Source organism: Poecilia reticulata, chromosome 12 (assembly GCF_904066995.2).
Source record: "Poecilia reticulata chromosome 12, P_reticulata-male-v2, whole genome shotgun sequence".
In the NCBI taxonomy this organism is placed as follows: Eukaryota; Metazoa; Chordata; class Actinopteri; order Cyprinodontiformes; family Poeciliidae; genus Poecilia; species Poecilia reticulata.
This window is the reverse complement of record NC_088841.1, coordinates 25,041,122-25,065,830: the sequence shown is the minus strand read 5'-3', so window position 1 is coordinate 25,065,830 and position 24,709 is coordinate 25,041,122. Positions and strand designations below refer to the sequence as shown.

The window sequence follows — 24,709 nt, the reverse complement described above, 5'->3', positions numbered from 1 at the left end:
CCCTGCTGCTCTGAATACCATGTCATTAGGGTTCCAGTAGATGGGCTGGTTTCCCAGGTTCATTCAGTACCATTTGAAATAATCCTACAGTTTCTAATGAGATGCCATTTTGAAAGTTACGCAGTCAAAATTGACAGCAATAATTACTATTCAGAGATATTTAGCCTTTCACAAGAGATAAAATGGGGTTCATAATGTCAAGTCACATTTTTACCATGTTATTCATTCATTATAAACAGGGCTGGAATTAGGAGGGTGTGGGCCCCAGGGCTTGAGCTAAGGTGCGGACCCTATTTAAACATCGATATACAGTTGCAAAAATAAAAAAAATTCCCTTCTCACCCTCCGCGGGTGGTCTGTTTCATCCTCTGAGCTCGGGTCCTCTACCAGAGGCCTGGGAGCTTGAGGGTTCTGCGCAGTATCTTGGCTGTGCCTAGAACTGCACATTTCTGGACTGAGATGTCTGATGTTGTTCCTGGGATCTGTTTGAGCCACTGCTCCAGTTTGGGGGTGACTGCCCCGAGGGCCCCGATGACCACAGGCACCACTGTGGTCTTCACCTTCCAGGTCTTTTCCAGTTCCTCCCTGAGGCCCTGGTATTTCTCCAATTTCTCATGCTCCTTTTTCCTGATGTTGTAGTCACTTGGTATTGCTACATCCACCACAACGGCTTTCCTCTGTTCTTTATCCACCACCACAATGTCCGGTTGGTTCGCCATTACCATCTTGTCTGTCTGGATCTGGAAGTCCCACAGGATCTTAGCTCGGTCATTCTCCACCACTTTTGGGTGTGTTCCCCACTTTGATCTCGGGGCTTCCAGTCCATATTCTGCACAGATGTTCCTGTACACTATGCCCGCCACTTGGTTATGTCGTTCCATGTACGCTTTCCCTGCCAGCATCTTGCACCCTGCTATTATGTGCTGGACTGTCTCAGGGGCCTCCTTGCACAACCTACACCTTGGGTCTTGTCTGGTGTGGTAGATCTGAGCCTCTATTGCTCTGGTGTTTAGGGCCTGTTCCTGGGCGGCCAGGATGAGAGCCTCTGTGCTGTCCTTGAGTCCAGCTTTCTCCAGCCATTGGTAGGTTTTCCTGACATCAGCCACTTCAGTTATTTGTCGGTGGTACATCCCATGTAGGGGCTTGTCCTCCCATGATGGTACTTCCAGCACCTTGTCTTCTGTTCCCCATTGACTGAGACATTCGCTGAGCACATCGTCCATTGAGGCTTTGTCCTTGATGTATTTATGGATCTTGGATGTTTCATCCTGGACAGTGGCTCTCACACTCACTAGTCCTCTGCCTCCTTCCTTACGGCTCGTGTACAGTCTCAGGGTGCTGGATTTGGGGTGGAATCCTCCATGCATGGTTAGTAGCTTCCTAGTCTTTTATTCATTCATTATAAACAGGGCTGGAATTAGGAGGGTGTGGGCCCCAGGGCTTGAGCTAAGGTGCGGACCCTATTTAAACATCGATATACAGTTGCATATATATATATATATATATATATATATATAATATGAAACCCGGCTGGTATAAGTGGGCTAGTAGGGCTAAGCCCTCCCTTGTCATGATCCGTGTTTCTATGTGTTTATTTTCTAGTTTCTGTGTGATCCTGTTCCCTGTTAGTCATGTCTCTGCGTCTTTCCCCGTTGATTGTCTCCCAGGTGTGTCTCGTTCCCGTGATTGCCCCGTGTGTATTTAGTCTCCCCTGTTGTCTGTATTCTTCGTCGGGTCCTTGTCTAATGCATGTCAATTGAATGCTCATTGATGTTACCTGTCTTCGTGCTACCAGTTTTCCTCGTGCTGTTTCCCTGTTGTTCCTTGTGAGAGTTCTTGTCATTAAATTCATCATTTTTGCTACATCCTGGTTCCTGCCTGCGTTTCTACTCACCGGAAAACACCGCCTCATGACAGAAGGACCCGACCAAGACCGGTGAGAAACGCTACAGGATGAACCCGACGGAGGAGGAACGGGCTTACCTCGAGGACTCCATTAGGGGCTACATGGAGGCCCTATCTAAGCCGTACTCCGCCCTGCGTCGGCTAGGTTTCGCCACGAGACTGGTACTCCAGTTGGAGTACTGGGCTCCGCGGCTGCCGGTTCCGGGGTTGGAGGAGCTTCTCTTGGAGGCAGAGTGGGAACGCCAGACAGCTATGGCCATCATGGCTGGCGACCCTCTGCCTCCTAAACCGGATACTCCACGCTTCCGCCCCGCCAATCCTACCACCTCTGCATGTCCGTCTCCTGCCGTTGCCGCTGTCGCGGCCCCCGAGCCTCCCGAGTCCGCCGCTGTCGCGGCCCCCGAGCCTCCCGAGGCCGCTGCTGTCGCGGCGTCCGAGCCTCCCACGGAGTTTCCCGCTGCCGGCGCGCAGCCGCCGGAGGTCCCGGTCCCGGGGAACCGAGACGACCGGATGAGTCCCTGGTGGGGGACTCGTATGGCGATCTGCCCACCAGGTGTCGGGCCACGGCGATACCATCGCTCTGAGCCGCCGGAGGTCCCGGCCCCGGGGCATCGACGTCGCCGCCGCCCTCGACCACCGGAGTTTCCCGTGTCCGCTGCCGGTGAGCAGCCGCCGGAGTCCGCTGCCGGTGTGCAGTTCCCCGAGCTCCCTAGTGTCCCCTCAGAGTCCCCTAGTGTCCCCTCAGAGTCCCCTAGTGTCCCCTCAGAGTCCCCTAGTGTCCCCTCAGAGTCCCCTAGTGTCCCTCCAGAGTCCCCTAGCGTCCCTCCAGAGTCCCCTAGCGTCCCTCCAGAGTCCCCTAGCGTCCCTCCAGAGTCCCCTAGCGTCCCTCCAGAGTCCCCTAGCGTCCCTCCAGAGTCCCCTAGCGTCCCCCCAGAGTCCCCTAGTGTCCTCCCGCCTGAGCCCCCAGCGCCCGCAGCAGCCGGCGCTCCGCCAGAGCTCCCAGCGCCCGCAGCAGCCGGCGCTCCGCCAGAGCTCCCAGCGCCCGCAGCAGCCGGCGCTCCGCCAGAGCTCCCAGCGCCCGCAGCAGCCGGCGCTCCGCCAGAGCTCCCAGCGCCCGCAGCAGCCGGCGCTCCGCCAGAGCTCCCAGCGCCCGCAGCAGCCGGCGCTCCGCCAGAGCTCCCCGAGTCCGCTGCCGGTGCGCAGCTCCCCGGTGCACCTCCCGAGACTCCAGCCGGCCTTCCTGCCGGATCCACGGCCTCGGCTCCGCCCGAGCCCCAGTCTCCAGCGCCCGCAGCAGCCGGCGCTCCGCCCGAGCTCCCAGCGCCCGCAGCAGACGGCGCTCCGCCAGAGCTCCCCGAGTCCGCTGCCGGTGCGCAGCTCCCCGGCGCTCCGCCCGAGACTCCGCCCGGCCATCCTGCCGGTTCCACGGCCTCTGCTCCGCCCGAGCCCACGGCCTCTGCTCCGCCCGAGCCCACGGCCTCTGCTCCGCCCGAGCCCCAGTCTCCAGCGCCTGCAGCAGCCGGCGCTCCGACCGGCACACCGCGGCACAAGCTCCGCCTCCAGCGTCGCCGCCCACCGCGGCTCAAGCTCCGCCTCCAGCGTCGCCGCCCACCGCGGCACAAGCTCCGCCTCCAGCGTCGCCGCCCACCGCGGCTCAAGCTCCGCCTCCAGCGTCGCCGCCCACCGCGGCTCAAGCTCCGCCTCCAGCGTCGCCGCCCGCCGCGGCTCAAGCTCCGCCTCCAGCGTCGCCGCCCGCCGCGGCTCAAGCTCCGCCTCCAGCGTCGCCGCCCGCCGCGGCTCAAGCTCCGCCTCCTGCGTCGCCGCCCGCCGGACCTCCCACGAGAGGTCTACCTCCTGTGCCGTGGTCGGCCCCCGGAGGGCTTTGCGGTGTAAGAGTTTCGTTTTGGATCTGGTTTTGTTTCTGGACTCTGGCCCTCCTGCCGTCGCCCCTCCGCCCACCCTGTTGGGATCTGGTTTTGTTTTCTGGACTCTGGCCCTCCTGCCGTCGCCCCTCCGCCCACCCTGTTGGGTTGTTTTTTGTTTTTTTTTCGTTGGACTTTTTCTGTTGGGCGCCTGGTAGTCGCCCCTTGAGGAGGGGGTACTGTCATGATCCGTGTTTCTATGTGTTTATTTTCTAGTTTCTGTGTGATTCTGTCCCTGTTAGTCCTGTCTCTGCGTCTTTCCCCGTTGATTGTCTCCCAGGTGTGTCTCGTTCCCGTGATTGCCCCGTGTGTATTTAGTCTCCCCTGTTGTCTGTGTTCTTCGTCGGGTCCTTGTCTATTGCTTGTCAACTGAATGTCAATAGTTTGTCTACTGATTGTCAATTGAATGCTCATTGATGTTACCTGTCTCCGTGCTACCAGTTTTTCCTCGTGCTGTTTCCCATTTGTTCCTTGTTGTTAGTTTTGTCATTAAATTAATCATTTTCGCTACATCCTGGTTCCTGCCTGCGTTCCTCCTCACCTACCACCACACCGCCTCATGACATCCCTGACATTTATAATAAAGTTTTAAAATAAACAACTTAAAAATAACTAACTGAAATTAAATACATTTTAGAAATAATGTATCGCATTTTGTTAAATTTTCAACAAACCTGGTATCAAACCGCCTGGGATTTTTCCCAGGCAGTTTCCAAAGGGCTAACTTCTGACAGCCCCATTCAGCATAACTGTCTGTCACGGCTCAGAATGATTGACAGGCGTCTAGCCACGCCCCCTCCGTTTGTGGCTCATTGGGGCTAAAGCTAGTTCCGCTTTTCTAACTTCGCATTGAGCGCAAGTGAGCAGAGCAGTTGCACTACTTTTCTGTGACTTTAGCTGTTTTCTTTCTCTTTGAATCGTTCTATTCCTTTATTCCACTCACGGAAACCCATTTCAAAGCATCACTGACTTTTAATATTGTTTAAAATACAAAACACAGCTGCTGTGGATGGAGGATAACTCAGCCTGGTTTGGATGTACTCACCACTTGCGAACTGGCTTTCAAAACGCGATCTGGCAAAGAATCATTACTGTAAAAATGTTTCGATGCTTTAAAATTAACATCTATATTCCCTGCTTCTTGCTCAGCTTAGTAAGCTCACACAGTTTTTACCCAAAGTGCAGGATCAATACTGTACAGATTATCCGTTGTCATCACTGCACCTGGTGAAGAAGTCTGACTCCTCAGGCTGGCAGACCTTAGAGCCACTGCTAGCAAAGCTAACGTCTTGAGAAGCAGAGAGGGATGATGGTTATGTTCCATGTCCAGTATGAGTTTTAAAAAACCCTGTTAGCTTGGATTTTTTCTTCATCACCTCTCGGTCGTGCACTTCTTCTTCTTTCGTTCCTGCGTGCCGCTGTCATTCATTCTGTTGTCCGCCATCGTGAGAAATCCCTCCTTGATACTCCGCTGCAAAGCATAAGAAGCGTCCAACTTGGACCAATAATAATCAAACATTCATGATGGACGTTCGCCAGTACAAATCAGATGATTTTTCAACAACATTGCCAAAATCCTCCTATCCAGTGATAAAAGTAAGGTAATCTGACCTTATTCATTGACAATAATACAAAGCATTTTTCGGGGCCCCCTATGCGCCAGGGCTCTGAGCTGCAGCCCCGGTAAGCCCATGCTAAAATCTGGGCCTGAATGCCTTAGCTTTTATAATTACTATATATTTCATTTGCAAAGTAAATATTTAGCTTCACACTAAATATTTCCCATCAGATTGACTAAAGACGTTTCTCCTCTTCCTCCTCTATCAGACCTTCTCTGCTCCTGCAGTAGGTTCCTCCATACCTGAGAGCTTCTAGTCTCCAATATGGATCCTTCAGTCCAGCCGACAGCAGCTTCACTCCTGAGTCTCTTGGATGATTGTAGCTCAGGTCCAACTCTTTCAGATGGGAGGGGTTGGACGTAAGAGCTGAGGCCAGAGAAGCACAGCCTTTCTTTGAGACCAAACAGCCCGATAAGCTGCAGACACACAATCAATCAATCAATCAATCAATCAATCAATCAATCAATCAATCAATCAATCAATCAATCAAATCAAATTTTATTTGTATAGCATATTTCAGCATCAAGGCATTTCAAAGTGCTTTACATCATCAAAAACACAAAACACAAAGTCATGTAAGAATCAACAATCAAAACATAACATTAAGTCGCTAAATTTGTAATGGATTATATTTCAAAAACAACTCTAATCAGCTAAATTTTAGTCTAGGTTTAAAGCAACTCAGTGTTTCAGCTGTTTTACAGTTTTCTGGAAGTTTATTCCAGATTTGTGGTGCATGTTTTAGTGTTGTGTGATAATTACGTAGTCTTTCTTTATAGATTTCATAGTAAACATGAAGTTGAGTTTTATGCCATTTCCATTCGGGCCTATGACAGATTGAACTGTTAGTGCATTTCTCCATGGATATTTCTTCCTGCCAGACACAACCTTAACTTTAATGGGGCAATGTAATCAATTATATCTGAAAGGTTGGACTGAAAAACAACTACCAACTCATCTACAACATTACAGCTTAAGGGCAAGGAAGAAGAGTAGATTTGATTAAATGTTTCTGCTGTGTTTTCTGTGAAAGAACGTTTTGTGATAGTAGCTGTTTGTCCAAGTGGGTTGACGGATAAAGAACTGTCAAGGATAACAGCAAAGTGATCCGACAGGCAACATCAGTTACAGAGACATTGGAAATAGTCACACCTGATGAGAATATGAGAACATTGAGGTAGAGCCCAAGATCTGAACTGGTCATTTAAGGGAGGGATAAAAGGACAAGACACCAGTGCTTACCCTATTAATAACATAAAATAAGAAAAAATATATTTTGTTCTGTACGTAATAAAAATCAACATGTCACGCATACAATGGATTTGAAAGTGTAACAATTGCTTTGGAGGAAGGATTAGCAATAACGCTACCTTGGGCACCTAGGATACAGCAATCTGTCAAGTGCCCAAACTTAGACTATCAGTTGAAACTTGAAGCCCACATTTCTAATTTCCTCTGTTATTCTTTCACTCTGCAGTAATTAAAACCTGTCATGTTTATGTGCTGAGACTTAGTATAGTTAGCCACATCACTGTCAGAAATATATCATGATTGGATAATCATGATTATATGGCTAGCTATACCTTATTCCTGGGAGGCTTACTGGGGAAACGATCATGGGTGTTATTCTAGCGTTCACCGGAAGTAGCATTATTTCGATGTAATTTGTAGGGTTTTTTGCCAGTCTATATTCATGATAGAAGTTACATCTCTTTTCGGTTATAAATTATTAGTAAAACTTGTTCACAGACACGCCATCTACTATAGTAATTGTGAGTTTAATCAGAGGGAGTGACAGGAATAAGATGGTTACGTTTTGTAATGGAATGACCTGTTAGCAGCGCTGCTAACAGGTCGTTTCTCTGAAGAACTGACAGTAATAAAGAGAAAAGCAGAGAAGCTGGTCAGAAATCTGAGCTGCAGGTTTGTGCCGACAGTGTAAAACACCAGAACTATATTGTGTTAGCTTGGTTTGATGTGAATTTTATTTTTTGTTTGAATTTTAAAAATAATAAAGTTCATAATCTGAGTCTTTATCATTATGATTGGGCCTGGAAATTTTATTTATAAGAAAAAAATAAAATATCTGATATTATTTAGTCCATCAGAAAAAGAACCTTGAGGTTCTCCAATGCTGAGTGTCGCTACAAATCAGCGGAGAAATAACCTCAGCTCCTGCTCTCCAGACCATAATACAAAGAATCTCCTCTCTGGACTAGAACCAAACCGAATCCCACATTAACCTGTTATAGAGAGCAACATGCCACTGGAAAGTGTTGTAAGATCCCCTTGTGGAGCTCCGGTAACTGTTGTGCTGTTTATGGCTGTTCTCTAATAATCAGACCAAGTTTAAGAAAGTGTTTTGAATGTCCTCCCAAAACAAAAGTGATAGTTTTCATTGCCTACCGGCAGATAAGCAAACAAAAAGAATTTGGCTAAAAATTCTTAACTTGAACAGAGAACCGAGAAATGCTTTATGTGTGTTCATAAAGCATTTATGAACACACATAAATGCTTTCATGTGTGGATAGAAGCCAAGGGAAGAAAACCCGCATCTGCATTTGAAGCAACGCAGTGAAGTAGCTGCATATGCTAGTGTGGGTAGCTACATATACTAGAGCAACTTGAAGAAATTAGACAATTTCTTCAAGTTCCCAATCCCTCCCCGCAATAGCTGAAGGTTGTGGTAAAACAATATTGTCACATTTAAGCTTTGATACCTGGTTTTCCCACATATTTTATCCCACATATTTTATATTTTAAAAGATCTGACGAAAGCCAGTTAGCGAGTTGCTAACATGTAAACAAATGGCGGTTCTGGTTGCCGGTGGAAGTCACACCCATAAATCACGCAAAGCCTCATGGGGGCTCGGAAAAAGGTGGATAATCTACTAAGAAAATTAAATTTACATCTGTTCGTAGCAGCTACTGGACAGAAATATGGTTTCACCAGAATTGAAAACATTTTACCTGAGTGTTTCCAGGTTGCAGTTTGGACTCTTCAGTCCACCAGAGAGAAGCTTCACTCCTGAATCCTGCAGGTTGTTGTCACTCAGGTCCAGTTCTCTGAGACTGGAGGACTGGGAGCTGAGAACTGAGGACAGAGCTTCACAGCTTCTCTCTGAGAGGTTACAGACACTCAGTCTGAGGAGATGGGGAGGAAAATGGTAATTAAACAATTGATTTAATTTGTTTTACTTTCCAGTTAACAAAGGAACTGCTTCCTTTAAATAAACTGTACAAACATGAATCAATACTTAACACATCAGTTTCGGTTTTCCATCAATCAAAAATAAATGCAGTAACAATCTGTGTTCTTACTGAGCTTTGTTGGAGGCTTTAACCACTGGCAGCAGCCTCAGAAGAGTCTCCTCTGAAGCAGAGAATTTCTTCAGGTCAAACTCATCCAGATCTTTTCCTGGAGACACTAAGGTGAAACCCAGGGCTGACCACTGGGCAGGAGACAGTTTATCTGTGGAGAGACTTCCTGAACTCAGAGACTGTTGGATCTCCTTCAGAAGAGAACGATCATTCAGTTCATTCAGACAGTGGAACAGATTGATGCTTTTCTCTGCAGACTCATTGTCAATGATCTTCTTCTTAATGTACTAAACTGTTTCATGATGGGTCTGTGAGCTACTTCCTGTCTGTATCAGTAGACCTTGTAGGAGTCTCTGATTGGTGTGCAGTGAAAGTCCCAGGAGGAAACGAAGGAACGAGTCCAGAAATCCATTTGGGCTCTATAAGACCTGGTCAACAGCTCTCTGATGGAGAGACTTTAGTTTAGGTTTATTAAATACTGAAGATTTCTTAGATGTTTGTTTTTCTTTCATCAGACTCACCAGTGTTAACGAAGGTCAGACGAACATGAAGACCTTCACAGGTACTTGTTACTCAGGTCCAGAAACTTTTGAACACTCAGATGGACAAAGCAGAACACCTTGTCTTGGTACAGCCCTATCTCCTCTATAAAGAGCTATGTGAACAAACCTGAGTACACCGAGGCTGCTGTGATATCAATGCCACACTCGCATCACACTCTCACTCGCACATGCAGGTATGGTTAATAAAAGATCAGGTTTCCTTTCTGCAGCTGATCAAAAGTCAAAGGAGAGCAGAGGGAAGCAGTTTCCCCCTGATGAGGTTTGTCAGCAGAACATCCACTGAGCTGGACTCTGTAGCATCAATCAAGATCTCCTTGTTGTGGAAGTCCAGTGGAAGTCGACTCTCATCCAAGCCATCAAAGATGAACAGAACCTGGAAGTGTTCAAAGCTACAGATTCCTTTGGTTTCAGTAAAGAAGTGATGAACAAGTTCCACCAAGCTGAACTTTTTTCTCTTTCAGCACATTAGCTCTCTGAAGGTGACTTGAAATATGAACTGGATGTTCTGGTGGGCTTTGTCTTCAGCCCAGTCCAGAGTGAACTTCTGTGTTAAGACTGTTTTCCCAATGCCAGCCACTCCCTTTGTCATCACTGTTCTGATTGGTTGATATTTTCCAGGTGGAACTTTAAAGATGTCTTCTTGTCTGATTGTTGTTTCTGGTCTGTGTGGTTTCCTGGATGCTGTTTCGATCTGTCTGACCTCATGTTCATCATTTACCTCTCCAGTCCCTCCCTCTGTGATGTAGAGCTCTGTGTAGATCTGGTTCAGAAGGGTTGGACTTCCTGCTTATCAATCCCATCAAACACAGACTGGAACTTATTCTTTAGATAAGATCTAAGTTGATCTTGACAAAATGCAGCAAGATGTTCTAAATTAACACAAAAATTAATATTATAAACTAAAAAATATCAGATTCTGAAGATGATTTAAATAAATATGATTCCGTCTCTTCAGAAATCAGTAAATGTGTCATTTATCCATCAGGTTAAATCTTTGTAGAAATCCTCTTACTGCTCTGCAGATGGTCAGCCAGCTCCTCCTGCTTCATCCTCCTCAGGAAGTTCAGTGTGATCTTCATCACTGCCTCTCTGATGCTCCTCCTCTGCTCTTCATCCTCACCTTCCAACACCTCATCATCATCATCTCTCTGACTCTCTGAGCATTCTGGGTAATCTGGACTCAGAACCTTCTGGATCTTCTTCAGCTCGTTCTTCACAAAAGTGACAATGTTTTCCTCCAGCAGCTGGAACAGAATAATAGAGGAAGGAAACATCAGACTGAAATCATGGAGCCAAATACCAGATGGATGTTGAACAGACTGACAGTCTTCTGGTCTACAAAGTGCAGCATGGAGATGACTGTGAACAGAACCATGGAAAGTAGTTGTTGTTCATATGCAGACCATAAATATGGAGTCCAGCTGTGTTTGATGCTGCTGGGCAGATGGACCACTGGGAACCTCTGAGCTCTGCTGGTCCACTCTGTGGGGGAACCAGGAACAATCAGGAAGGCAGGAAATATTCATCCAGCAGTATTCACCTAGTTTCACATTAAAAATCTTTAAACTATGAGAACACATGAACACAATAGAGTAGTTAAACAGAGGAAGATAAAATACAAGGATGAAGACCAGTAATACCAGTACCACCCAGTAGACATTTTAAAAGTTGGTGCTGAACTTGGACTTCAAATTGTCCACACTGTCCACCAGATCTGATGCTGGTGGAGACAGAGTCCCAGAGCTTGGGGACAATGGAAGGGAAGGCTCTGTCCACACAGGTCTTCAGGACAGTGTGGGACATCCATCAGGTTCTGATGACTGGATCTGAGGTTAAGTAGACATGGAGGAGGTCTGAGATATGTGGGTGTGTCCGTGTGGGATTCTCTCCTGGATGTTATAGTGAGGATTTAAAATGGATCCTGTAGAAGGATTTAAAATGGCTTCCATTGGCAGGATGGATCCTGGAAGCCAGTGAGCTCACATTATATCTGTCCACACAGAGACAATCAGAAGGTAAAGATCCATGAAGTGATATCTGGATGTGAGCAGTGAACCAGATGATCCAAGTAGCTGTAAAGATTTAATGTTCCTGCTGATCCACTAAGAACCAGCAGAACCTCTGATGGTCCGCATCAGCTCAGTCTGGTTGAGTTCCAGTAGATCTCACCAATCACATCATGAAACTTTCCTTCCCTGCTGAACTGATCTCACAATGCACACAGGAACCAAGTCCCGATGGACCAGACTGGTTTACCAGTTATTTCCCAGTGTAAATGTGTCCCACTACTAGTCTGACATGGAGCCAGGAAGCAGCAGAACATCATTATCATCACCCAGAGTTGAAGGTATGAAGGTGTTTTCATTAGAACAGAGCAGCTGATTTAGATAATGGATCAAAACTCTGTAAATATAACTGGGAACATCTGAGTTCTTACTGTTTAAATTTCCATAGTTACAGCAGTTTGAAACAGCTCACCCCTCTGATTTGGAGCTCCAGGAGATTTAAAGGTAATGGGATGATCCATTGAAACGGCGCTCTTAAGGGACACAGAGCTGGATTCTGATTCTTCTTGTGTGAAACTCTTTTGGATCCTGATAAAATAACAACAACATTGAATCTCTGTTGAGTTATGCTTTAAAGATTATTTTATGTGACTGATTGTAAGCTAAAGAGCTTTGAGACACAACAGAACCAGATATATCTTTAACTAATTTATTCCTATTAGAACCGGTCCAATCCTCCAACATGTTCCTGATCACAGATCCTCCTGAATGATGTCTTGCAGAAATATCTAATTCTGAGACAAACATGTTCATTTAAATGATTGAGGGAATTTTGGTGATCTTAGAGTTGAGCTCTGACATGGAGAAGAACAAGGTGTCATTTCCACTCTGACCATCCAAGGAGGATCTGATGAAGCTTCATTCAGAACCAGATGGTCTGTCAGAGACCATCTGGTTCTGAATGAGATTCACAGGAGACATTATTTAATTTAACTGTAGAAATTATTGATAGTCCACCATAAGGGATATTTGAACCTCAGTTTCATCCAAAGGTGAAACTGGAATAATCAAATTAATTCAAAGATATATTTTTCTTTCAGCATTGTTCAGTCTGGAAACTAAACTCAATTATAGGTTGATCCAAATATCAACCTAGAAATGAAAATTAATGTGTGTTAAAATTAATACTCTATGAAATAAATTTCATTTCATTTAGAAAAAATAAGTTGATGCATGACAGAATAAAACAGACCTTTGAGCCACATAAATGTTTGTGGTTCAAAGGTCATGTCAACATAATAGTTAATATAAATTTATGTCCTTTTTGAGGATTTTCTTTGTTCTTAGTATATCATCTTTTAGCGGCTATAGCAGAATTGTGAGTTGATTCTGGTAAAAAAAAAAGTTGTTTAAGCTATTCATAGGCAATAACTGCTTTTTATGGTTTCAATAACTAGCAAGTAGGGGGCAGTATCACTGCATGAATGATAAAATTATCTCAGTGAAAGATCAGATTTAGAGACTATTAACTTCACTGATCTGGAGAAGCTTTGGGTAGAGACTGTGGATCTAAACTGACCTGCTTTATTCACTGAAGCTCTTTCATTAAATGTTTGCGGTACCTAAGATCCAGTTGATTTTTATTGTCCATCATTAATACATTGATACATAAACGTAATTGATGTGATACATATGAATTGAAAATACCCTGAAATTCAATCAAATGTTTCCATGACAACAGAACTTGGTATCGTCACATGGCCACAATGACAGATATAAACAGATCAGTTACAGCAGTTAGAAACAGCTCACCTCCATGATGGTGGAGATCCAGGAGATTTAAAGTTAATGGGAGGACCCTTTGACCTGTCGCTCTTAAAGGACACACAGCTGGGTTCTGGTTCTGGTTCTGGTCTGAGTCTCTGATGGATCCTGACAGAAACATGATGATTAAAACTGAATCTGTTCAGTCTGGATGAAGCAGCAAAGAGGAGCAGCAGCAGCTTCATCACCACGTCTGTTTTGGCCTGATATAGTGAACGCTGTGGGAAAAGGGCTGTGGATAGTTAGAGATGGTGACCTCACCTCTGACCTTTGCTCTGGCTCTCATCTTCCCCACACAGAGTGGTTTTAGAGGGAGGGACTCCGTCCTCTCTGTCCTCACACTGATCCATGCTGCTGAATTCACATCAGCTCACACACACTTTCTAGCTTCACCTGCAGAGGAAACACACATCATTCATCTGCACATCAACTCTAATCATCCTTCACATCATTAGTGCTGGAAAAAGATCAGCTATTAATAATATTACTATTTAATAATCTGACTGAATAAAAGACATTTTAACAATAATATTTCATTTTGAAATACAGCAGCAAGAAACTGTTCTGTTGGATGTTAATGGTTGAGACTGGAATCTGATTTCTGGAAATAAAATCATGAAGCACATTGATCAGAGAAGAAAATAAAGAAACATCACTGTTGTCATGTTTTTTCTTCCACTTTATCAATAGTTTAATAATCCTGTAGATTAGCTTTACAACAGCAGGGACATGAAACTTTGAGATGAATTTAGACGTGAACATTTTCTCCAAACATCAGAGAGAAGAAACAAGCAGGAAAGTTCCTGTAGACAAACTTCAAGTAGAAAAAAGCAAACTTACAGTTAGTTCAAAGAATCCAAAGAGATAAAGAAGAACATCTGAACAACAGACTGAAACCCAACAGAACCACTTTTAGAACCAGACTATTGCCACACCTGTACAGAGACACAACAGATCTGGACTTTTACGTCACCTGAACAACAAGAGTTCAAAGTCAAGGTGTGATAAATGTTGCATAACTGGTTATATGACACCTCACCTGGTTTGCAGTTTTTTCTTTCAGAGCAGCAGAATCAGAGACTGTCCTCACTCTGCACACCTCACAAATAATGATCAATGATTATACAAGAACTATAGTAATAATCTACATTAGATAAATCCACACTTTCAGCTATTGTAGTGTGGTGATATTAAGGACTACACTTTAGTTCGTTAAATTTTTCTGTTTATTTTTTCTAGTCTGACTGAATCAACCAGCTGCTCTTTTCTCTGGGCTCATTTCTCCTCATGACTCCGTCATAAACATTTCATCAGAACTTCTCTCCTTCCTCATGAAGACTTTATAAACCTGCCTCTGGTTTCACTGCATACCTTCAGCATCTCCACAAATCTTTATGATAAGCATTACATTACCAAGACATATGAAAAAATGGCTTTATTTGGGCTTCTTTTGTATTCTACGTCTTTCTTTTGTCAGTCCCAGAAGGATAAATCCTTTTTTGTGACATTGTTTAGCTTGCTTGTCTTCCACTGGTGCTTTGGAGATTTGCATGCCCATTGCAAAGCTGTGCAGTGCAGTGCGGTACATGTCATGGCCACTGGGCAGTGCCCAAGAGCAATTTATTTTTTTATCTTTCTTTTTGTCCATACAAGAAAGATATCTACATACATTATCAAATATATATTATTGTAAAAGACAATCACAACTTTATAATGAATCTATGTGGTTTTGTTAATATAATCACATAGAAATCATTACTAAAAAAAGGCATCAGTTCCACTTATGGGCCCTTAATTTGCTTTGTATTGGGCTGGCCCTTTTAAAGCCTGAACTATCTGTTCAACAGTGAGAGTTTCTCTGACAAGAAAATCTTTAGACTCAACTCAGCACAGAAACACTAAGGAACCAGAACTGAGCCAGAATCCAGGAATCAGAGGTTCAGTGAATGTGGTGTTGAAGGTGTGGAGGTGGATCAGTGAGTCAGAGGAGACTCTGTAGAAGGACAGAATGCCAGCAGGACAGTCCACATACACTGATACTCTATTAGAGACAGAGGAGGAGGAGAGACGAGTTTCTCTGTAATTGTGACTGACAGAGTAACCAACATCATCAGAGCAGCTCAGACTCCAGGAATGATTATTCACCCCAAACAAACAGTCTCCACTGTCTCCTTTCCTCCTGATTCTTCTGTAACTCACTGATATATAACATATCCTCTCCACTCGACCTCCCAGTAACAGCGACCAGTCAGACCAGTTCTACACAGCAGCTGAGTCCAGACATTAAATCTGTCTGGATGATCAGGATATGACTGAAGCTCCTCCCATGTCACCTTCCTGTTGTCTTTAGACAGTCTGAGTTTTCTGTTCACTGTGTTTGTGTCGATGGTGAGTTGACAGGAATCTGATGGAGAGAACAAACACAATCCAGCTGCAGTTATTGCTCATTTATTGACCTTTGATGATGATCCTGAATGAGTGATGTGGCAGTTTGAAGATGGTTGATTGTGAGCTGCTTAGTTGTCATGAATGAGATGAAAAGCACTTACATTTCCTCAGTCTCCACGGACCTGGTGTCAAGAATGGGACTCCAGCAGGTTCCACCCTGAAAGGAGGAGGGGGAATAGACGTAAATCCCGGGGGGGGGAGAGGTTTCGGGGGTTCCCAACTCCCCCAATCTTGGAAAAGTCTAGAATTGTCCCCCCCAAAAAAACAATTGAAAAACGTTTGCATTTAAATAATATCAATGTAAAAAGGCAAAAGAAACTAAGAGCGTAAAGTCTTTAAAACCACAAATAAAATCAGAATATTTTTCTATATAAACCCTGGTGCTTTAAATGTTACGTTTAAGTTATGATGCTCCCCAGATATTAATTTCTATCTACCTGTTGGTTCTCCATCACACAGGAGTAGGGCTGTGTAATTACATCGATTCTACAATATATAGGCTATAGCTATTTTCCGCCCTCGGAATGTATCGATTTTTCATCCGCGAGTATCGATACGTTAAACCATAGGGGCCCATGGCCTTATAGCGTATTTTTAAACATCTAGTTTGTTACGGCATAGCAGCAAGACTCCGCCTCCCCCAGTCTCACTTTCAACTTTGGCTTAAAGTGAACATTATAAACTACACACAAGTTTTTAAATTGTGTTAATAGGCAAAGTAAAACCGGAGTTATGCTAAAATAAGTAAACTATATGTTTCCGAATGTCAGAGAAATGTCAAAAGCGCCGCCAGTCTCCGGCTTTTCCGGTTATGTGAAAGGGAAAGAGCTTCCAAACGTAAAAACGAAACCCAACATTAGATTCCTGTGTTTTTGGAAATCTAAAATCTTCAATAAATAATGGTGGGCTGTAATTTGCTGCTGAGAAACGAAGTAAAGTTGCACAAGTAACCGTGAAAGAGAAACAGAACGGAGCAGCTGAAAAAGCAGTCAGATCGCTAAATAAATGCAAAGTTCGACTGGTGGCATCCACTTCGTGATTTGTTTTTAGCTTAGCGGATTCTGTTCTGTACATAAATGATTACCTTAAGAATGAACACGCAGCACATGGGATGATAACATCCGAAGCAGCATGCAGCGGCGCTGTGTTTTGAGCAGGAAGATCAAGAGGAAAAATCCCCATCCGGAATCCCCAGCGCAGTGAGAATTTCCATGATAACAATGGCTGATCGATCATTCTTATTAGCAACAGACAAAGAGTATCAGAGACTGAGAGAACGATGAGATCCTGGCAGTCTGAGAGGCAGCTACTCAGAGATCCAAGCAGGGGGATAGCGGCGCTGCATAGCTGCAGGGAGTCGATAGAGGTGAGGCGGAGCCACTCTCCCGGCAACTAGAAGTAAACAGTTTACAGCGATGGCTAACTCCAGGAGACAAGGTAGAAAAGCCTTTTCCCTATAGTCCAAAATATTTTTTTTTACTTCAAAATGAAGCCAGAGTATGTCCAGAAGAAAACATTTGCATATTGAGTGTCTACGGAGGCCGATAAAATCCTCACTCTGCTCCTGGATCACTGTTGAAACTTTGAGTTTAATGTCAAAGCCACATTAATTAAATGACAGAAACTAATCTTCTCATTGCATCTTTGATTCATTTAGTCTATCTGTAGACTGTTAGACTCTGTCCAATCAAAGTCTGGTATTGTGTAGTTGGTTCTTTTAATCAGCTTTCAGTTAACTAAATCCAAGGCTATGGAACACAAAATGTCACTAAAATCACTCTGTCATTCTAAATTTTTCAGAAAATCGTAAAAATGCACAGAATTTCAGTGAATTGTATCGTTTGCCAATATTGACACATATTGTATCATGATCAGAGTATCGCATATTGTATCGCATCGTGAAATTAATCGTGAATAAAGGACATCAGGAAACTAAGGAAACATTTCTGGAATCAGACTGACTAAAGACGTTTCTCCTCTTCCTCCTTATCAGACCTTCTCTGCTCCTGCAGCAGGTTCCTCCATACCTGAGAGCTTCCAGTCTGTAGTCTGGATCATTCAGTCCAGCCGACAGCAGCTTCACTCCTGAGTCTCCTGGATGATTGTAGCTCAGGTCCAACTCTTTCAGATGGGAGGGGTTAAAGGTCAGAGCTGAGGCCAGAGAAGCACAGCCTTCCTCTGAGACCAAACAACCTGATAAGCTGCAGACACACAATTCATCACATGATGAGATGATGATAACATTGAGGTAGAGCTCAAGGTCTGAACTGGTTATTTTTAGTGGAGAGAAACCGAGAGACTAGTTAATAACATAAAATTGTATTAAAACTGAATTTCATTCTGTAGGTGATAAATATCAACATTTGTCTCCTGTAGAAAAGTTGAGAAAGCCTATCAATTACTATTGACGAAAATGAATATTCTTAGTGTTTAATACAGTTAAATCTTATGACATGTGAAAATAGTGGATTAAGCAAGAGTCCTTTGGATAACATTTTAGAGGGCCTGTAGAAAAGATTGTCTGTTATCAGGAAGGAACCACGCCAAAATTTTCTCTGGCACACAGGCCGTGAAGGAGACATCTCAAGTCATCTCCCTCAGAGAAAAACTAAAACTTAAGGAAAAACAAACTAACAATCCACAGTATTTTAATAATTGCAATTTAATTAGTAAAATACGATTTAGTTAAAATTAACATGACGAACTAGTCTAATTTGTAGTTTTATATTAACAACTAATTGGAGTCTCTAATCTAGGCCAAATGTAATATCAGTTAGTTAAATATAATCAAATTAGCATAAGATTAATTAGAAAATGTTTAGAATGAATGTATTTATAATGAAAGAGCATAAGTTTTATTCTTAAAATCTGCGCTTTGATCCAACAGGATGCAGAAGTTCTGAACCACTTTGCGTACCAGGCTTCATGTCAATTTAAAATTATTGCACAGATCTGTATTTGTAGGAATTGCTCCACAGGGAAATAAAATAGGTTTTAGACAGGTTAGCTTTTGGTTGAACCCTGGTAAAAGACTAGAGGCTTTGTTCCAACCAGGAATTAGGAGTAACATCACAATTCAAACTGGCATGAGAAGATCTTGCTCTAAATAACTTTTAGTCTCCATTGTCTAGATAGAGAAACGCCGTAGCCTTGAAATTAACAGGTCTCAGAAGGTAGTAAATTGCTCCGGACATCCCAACTTAGTAATTTGATACTTAGTAGTTGTAATGCTAGGAGAACAACACGCCTTAATTGCATACTTGCATGAATTAAAACAAAGAAAACACCCTTTTTGAATAAAAGTATGGGCCCCAGAGGAACAAATCAAATTTGCTATTTGCAGCCGCTTGGCAATCTACAAAAAACGTGTTTTTTGCCTTTTTCTTGTTTTTCTATTTTCTTCTTGTCTCAGGTAAATGAATGTCTGTTTTAGTGTCTGTGTTGTCAATGTGATTTTATACTTTTAAACGTTGGAATAAACTCTGAAAATGTATGACGTGGAGCTCTGATTGTTATCTTTGTGTGGCTTTTATTGACAGACATGGCATCATTGAATCTGGGAGAACAAGAGAATATAACAACCCAGAATGATTTTATTCTCTTATATTGTACTTGACCTAGGATGCAGCGATCTGTCAAGTGCACAGTTACAATGTCAGTTGAAGCCTGACCTTTCTAAATACCTTTAAATAAATAACCTTTCTGTATGACTCTTCCTGTTTTTTTTACACTGTTGTAAATGAGAACCAGCCATGTTTATGTATCATGACATAGCATGCTGAGTCACAACACAGTCAGACATCTATTATCTACTAATAGAATAATGATTACATAATCTCTGACAGCAGGTAATGGACAGAAAACTGCTTTCACCAGGACTGAGAACATTTTACCTGAGAGTTTCCAGGTTGCAGTTTGGACTCTTCAGTCCAGCAGAGAGAAGCTTCACTCCTGAATCCTGCAGCTTGTTGTTACTCAGGTCCAGTTCTCTGAGACTGGAGGACTGGGAACTGAGAACTGAGGACAGAGTTTCACAGCTTCTCTCTGAGAGGTTACAAACACTCAGTCTGAGGAGAAAGGGAGGAAAGTCTGTTAAAATGCATCTAAATTTATGTATTACTTTCCAGTCAACAATGTTCTTCTTGGAAAGATTGAAGGAACTGCTTCATTTAAATAAACTAAAGCAACATAAATCAATACTTAACACAACAGTATTGGTTTTCCTTCAATCAACAATAACTGCAATACCAATATGTGTCCTTACAGAGCTTTGTTGGAGGCTTTAACCACTGGCAACAGCCTCAGAAGAGCCTCCTCTGAAGCAGAGTATTTCTTCAGGTCAAACGCATCCAGATCTTTTCCTGATGACACTAAGATGAAACCCAGAGCTGACCACTGAGCAGGAGACAGTTTATCTGTGGAGAGATTTCCTGAACTCAGAGACTGTTGGATTTCCTCCACTAGAGAACAATCATTCAGTTCATTCAGACAGTGGAACAGATTGATGCTTTTCTCTGCAGACACATTCTCATTGATCTTCTCCTTGATGTACTGAACTGTTTCCTGATTGGTCTGTGAGCTACTTCCTGTCTGTGTCAGCAGACCTTCTAGGAGTCTTTGATTGGTCTGCAGTGAAAGTCCCAGGAGGAAACGGAGGAACAAGTCCAGGTGTCCATTTGGACTCTGTAAGGCCTGGTCAACAGCTCTCTGATGGAGAGACTTTAGTTTAGGTTTATTAAATAATGAAGACATTTTAGATGTTGTGCTTCTTCCATCAGGTTGGTCCCAGAGTTGATGAAGGTCAGATGTAGATGAAGAGCAGCCAGAAACTCCTGAACACTCAGATGGACGAAGCAGAACACCTTGTCCTGGTACAGCCCTCTCTCCTCTCGAAAGATCTGTGTGAACACTCCTGAGTACACTGAGGCTGCTCTGATATCGATGCCACACTTTTTTAGGTCTGATTCATAGAAGATCAGGTTTCCTTTCTGTAGCTGATCAAAGCCAGTTTTCCCAGAGACTCAATCATCTTCATGCGCTCTGGACTCCAGTGTGGATCTGTTTCAGCTCCTCCATCATACTTGACCTTCATCACTTTGGTCTGAACCACCAGGAAGTGGATGTACATGTCAGTGAGGGTTCTGGGCAGCTTTCCTCCCTCTCTGTTCTCCAACACATCCTCGAGAACTGTAGCAGTGATCCAGCAGAAGACTGGAATGTGGCACATGATGTGGAGGCTTTGTGATGTCTTCATGTGGGAGATGATCCTGCTGGCCTGCTGCTTATCTCTGAATCTCTTTCTGAAGTACTCCTCCTTCTGGGGGTCAGTGAAACCTCTGACCTCTGTCACCATGCCACACACTGAGCAGGGATCTGATTGGCTGCTGCAGGTCGTGTGGTTATCCAGAGGAGAGCAGAGGGAAGCAGTTTCCCCTGATGAGGTTTGTCAGCAGAACATCCACTGAGCTGGACTCTGTAGCATCAGTCAGGATCACCTTGTTGTGGAAGTCCAGTGGAAGTCGACTCTCATCCAAGCCATCAAAGATGAGCAGAACCTGGAAGTGTTCAAAGCTGCATATTTCTTTGGTTTCAGTGAAGAAGTGATGAACAAGTTCCACCAAGCTGAACTTTTTCTCTTTCAGCACATTCAGCTCTTTGAAGGTGAATGGAAATATGAAGTGGATGTTCTGGTGGGCTTTGTCTTCAGCCCAGTCCAGAGTGAACTTCTGTGTTAAGACTGTTTTCCCAATGCCAGCCACTCCCTTTGTCATCACTGTTCTGATTGGTTGATCTCTTCCAGGTGGGACTTTAAAGATGTCTTCTTGTCTGATTGTTGTTTCTGGTCTGTGTGGTTTCCTGGATGCTGTTTCAATCTGTCTGACTTCATGTTCATCATTGACCTCTCCAGTCTCTCCCTCTGTGATGTAGAGCTCTGTGTAGATCTGGTTCAGAAAGGTTGGACTTCCTGCTTTAGCAATCCCCTCAAACACAGACTGGAACTTCTTCGTCAGACCAGATTTAAGTTGATGTTGACAAACTGCAGCAAAATGTTCTAAAGTAACACAAAATGTTAAATCAGGCATGAAACAAAAATATCTTCCGAAAATGATTTGTTTAAATGTGATTCAATTTCTTCAGACATCAGTAAATGTGTCATTTATCCATCAGGTCAAATCGTTGTAGAAATCCTCTTACTGCTCTGCAGACGGTCAGCCAGCTCCTCCTGCTTCATCCTCCTCAGGAAGTTCAGTATGATCTTCATCACTGCCTCCCTGCTGCTCCTCCTCTGCTCTTCATCATCACCTCTCAACACTTCATCATCATCTCTCTGACTCTCTGAGCATTCTGGGTAATCTGGACTCAGAACCTTCTGGATCTTCTTCAGCTCATTCTTCACAAAAGTGACAATGTTTTCTTCCAGCAGCTGGAACAGAATAATAGATGATTCATGATTTCATCAGACTGAATCATGGAGCCAAACACCAGATGGATGTTGGACAAAGTAACATTCCTCTGGTCTACAAAGTGCAGCATGGAGACGACTGTGAACAGAACCATGGAAAAGTAGTTGTTGGTCATGTACAGACCATAAATATGGAGTCCAACTGTGTTTGATGCTGCTGGACAGATGGACCACTGGGACATCTGAGCTCTGCTGGTCCACTCTGTGGAGGAACCAGGAACAATCAGGAAGTCAGGAAATATTTATCCAGCAGTATTCACAGAGGAAATTATCAAGAGTTTCACATTAAAAGTCCTTAAAGCAGAAACCCAGAGCGTCACATGAACACAATACAAAGAAGTTAGATAGAGGGAGATGAACTACAAGGGTGAAGACCAGTAACACCAGAATTGCCAGTCGACATTTTAAAAAGTTGGTGCTTAACTTGGACTTCAAACTGTCCACACTTTCAGCAGATCTGATGCTGTGGAGACAAAGTCCCAGAGCTTGGGACAGTGGAAGTCAAGGCTCTGTCCACACAGGACTTCAGGACAGTGTGGGACATCTATCCGGTTCTGCTGACTGGATCTGAGGTGATGTGGACATGGAGGAGCTCTGAGATCTGTGGGTGTGTCCATGTGGGATCCTCTCCTGGATGTTATAGAGGATTTAAAATGGATCCTGTAGATCCTGGAAGCCAGTGAGCTCACATTTTATTTGTCCACACAGAGACAATTAGAAGGTAAAGGTCAATGAAGTTATATCTGGATGTGAGCAGTGAACCAGATGATCCAAGTAGCTGTAAAGATTTAATGTTCCTGCTGATCCCACTAAGAACCAGCAGAACCTCTGATGGTCCACATCAGCTCAGTCTGGTTGAGTTCCAGCAGATCTCACCAACCACATCATGAAGCTTTCCTTCCTGCTGAACTGATCTCACAATGCACACAGGAACCAAGTCCTGATGGACCAGACTGGCTTTACCAGGTATTTCCCAGTGGGTGGTGGAAATGTGTCCCACTGTTAGTCTGACATGGAGCCAGGAAGCAGCAGAACATCATCATCACCCAGAGATGAAGATATGAAGGTGTTTTCATTAGAACAGAGCAGCTGATTTCTGTAGATAATGGATCAAACCTCTGTAAATATAACTGGAAACATCTGAGTTCTTACTGGTTCAGTTTCCACAGTTACAGTAAATACAAACAGCTCACCCCTCTGATGGTGGGGCTCCGGGAGATTTAAAGTTAATGGGATGACCCACTGAAACGGCGCTATTAAGGGACTCAGAGCTGGGTTCTGGTTTTTCTTCTTTTGTGAAACTCTGTTGGATCCTGATAAAACAACAACAAAAAAACATTTAAACTTTCTGTGGTGTTTTGTTTTAAAGATCATTTTAATGTGACTGATTATAAGCTAAAGAGCTTTGAGACACCACAGAACCAGATATATCTTCAATTAATTATTCCATCAATTCTGGTCCAATCCTCCAAAATGTTCCTGTTCATTTATCCTCCTGAATAAATTCTAGCCTTGTTTAAAGAGCAAAAAGATCTGATTCTGAGACAAACATGTTGGTTTGAGATGACTTATAGAAGTTTGATGATCTTAGTGTTGATCTTTGACATGGAGAAGAACCACGAGTCATTTCCACTCTGACCGTCCAAGGAAGATCTGATAGAGCTTCATTCAGAACCAGATGGTCAGTTAGAGACCATCTGGTTCTGAATGAGATTCACATGAGGTATTATTAGTTTTAGAGCAGAAATGGAAGATAATTTCTGCACCATGCACCACGATGTTTGAAACTCGAAGATGCAACTAGAATAATCAAATTAATTTATAGAAACTTTTTTCAGCATTAATCTGTGTTTAGAAACAATCCAAATTTTAACCTAGAAATTTCATTTGAAAAAATTAAGTTGATACAAAACAGAATAAACACAATTAAATGTTTGTAACCACAAACACAAAGGTCATGTCAACATAATGTCAACATAAGAATTTATGTGTCCTGATTTAAAAGTGAGTTTATTTTGGTTATTTTAGTCCTTGTTTTCACCAGCAGTAATTGTTTATACCATACCATACCATATCAACTTTATTTATAAAGCACTTTTAAAACAACCACAGCTGATACAAAGTTCTGTAAATTAAAACACGACATAACAATCAAAAAATAAATCTCTTACAGTTTAAAAACAAAACATACAATTTAAAACTAGATCCTGCTGGAGTTGAATGCCAAGTAAAATAAATGGGTTTTAAGACGAACTTTAAAGTGGACAGTGAAGGGGCCTCTCTGACCTGCAAAGGCAAGTCGTTCCATAACTTTGGGCCCATGACAGAGAAAGCCCTGTCCCTCTGAGCTTCCTCCTGGATCTTGGTACCTCCTAGAGCAGCTGACCTGAGAGACCGATAAGGTACGCAGGGGTGAAGAAGCTCAGAGAGGTAAGCCAGGGCAAGATTATGCAGTGATTTAAAAAAAACATAAGAATTTTAAAATGAATCCTAAAATATACAGGCAGCCAGTGAAGTGAGGCCAGGACAGGGGTCACATGCTCCCTCTTTCGAGTTCCTGTTAAAAGTCGTGCAGTAGCATCTGAACCAGTTGCAGACGTGAGAGCAGCGACTGACTGACTCCCAGATAAAGTGAGTT

At 43.4% G+C, this 24,709-nt stretch overlaps 1 protein-coding gene, 1 long non-coding RNA gene and 2 pseudogenes across 5 annotated transcripts in view; all 4 read right to left on the bottom strand.

Moving 5' to 3' along the window:
• Nucleotides 1-328: 328 nt before the first annotated feature.
• LOC108165643 (uncharacterized) lies at nt 329-10,432 on the bottom strand. Of its 2 annotated transcripts, XM_081613394.1 has the most exons (6): nt 10,343-10,432; nt 9,289-10,199; nt 8,768-9,210; nt 8,417-8,590; nt 4,392-5,862; nt 329-1,560 (listed from the first exon to the last, which is right to left on the bottom strand). In XM_081613394.1, exon 6 carries the CDS (start codon nt 1,365-1,367, stop codon nt 384-386), a length of 984 nt encoding a protein of 327 aa, XP_081469520.1. In that variant the 5' UTR covers nt 1,368-1,560; nt 4,392-5,862; nt 8,417-8,590; nt 8,768-9,210; nt 9,289-10,199; nt 10,343-10,432; the 3' UTR covers nt 329-383. The 2 variants fall into 2 exon arrangements, with proteins under 2 accessions (XP_081469520.1, XP_081469519.1); XM_081613393.1 differs by having other exon boundaries at nt 8,768-10,199.
• Nucleotides 10,433-12,806: 2,374 nt separating this feature from the next.
• On the bottom strand, nt 12,807-14,089 carry LOC145554087 (uncharacterized). The gene is made up of 3 exons (XR_014090119.1): nt 14,001-14,089; nt 13,422-13,553; nt 12,807-13,268 (listed from the first exon to the last, which is right to left on the bottom strand). It is a non-coding gene; the product is annotated as an uncharacterized LOC145554087 (long non-coding RNA).
• A 941-nt stretch (nt 14,090-15,030) lies between these two features.
• LOC108166749 (NLR family CARD domain-containing protein 3-like) overlaps nt 15,031-24,709 on the bottom strand; it is a 36,385-nt pseudogene continuing 26,706 nt past the window's right edge. Inside the window, exons 2-5 of the transcript XR_014090327.1 lie at nt 19,502-19,675; nt 17,636-17,809; nt 15,710-15,765; nt 15,031-15,564 (exon numbers count right to left, since the gene is read on the bottom strand). The product of XR_014090327.1 is annotated as an NLR family CARD domain-containing protein 3-like (transcript). The remainder of the gene's footprint in view (nt 15,565-15,709; nt 15,766-17,635; nt 17,810-19,501; nt 19,676-24,709) is intronic.
• LOC145554085 (protein NLRC3-like) lies at nt 20,300-22,760 on the bottom strand (annotated as a pseudogene). The gene is made up of 2 exons (XR_014090118.1): nt 21,804-22,760; nt 20,300-21,660 (listed from the first exon to the last, which is right to left on the bottom strand). The product of XR_014090118.1 is annotated as a protein NLRC3-like (transcript).

Bases quoted from the DNA above. Each gene is read 5' to 3' on its own strand.
- LOC108165643 (XM_081613393.1), bottom strand. From the start codon at position 1,367: ATGCATGGAGGATTCCACCCCAAATCCAGCACCCTGAGACTGTACACG.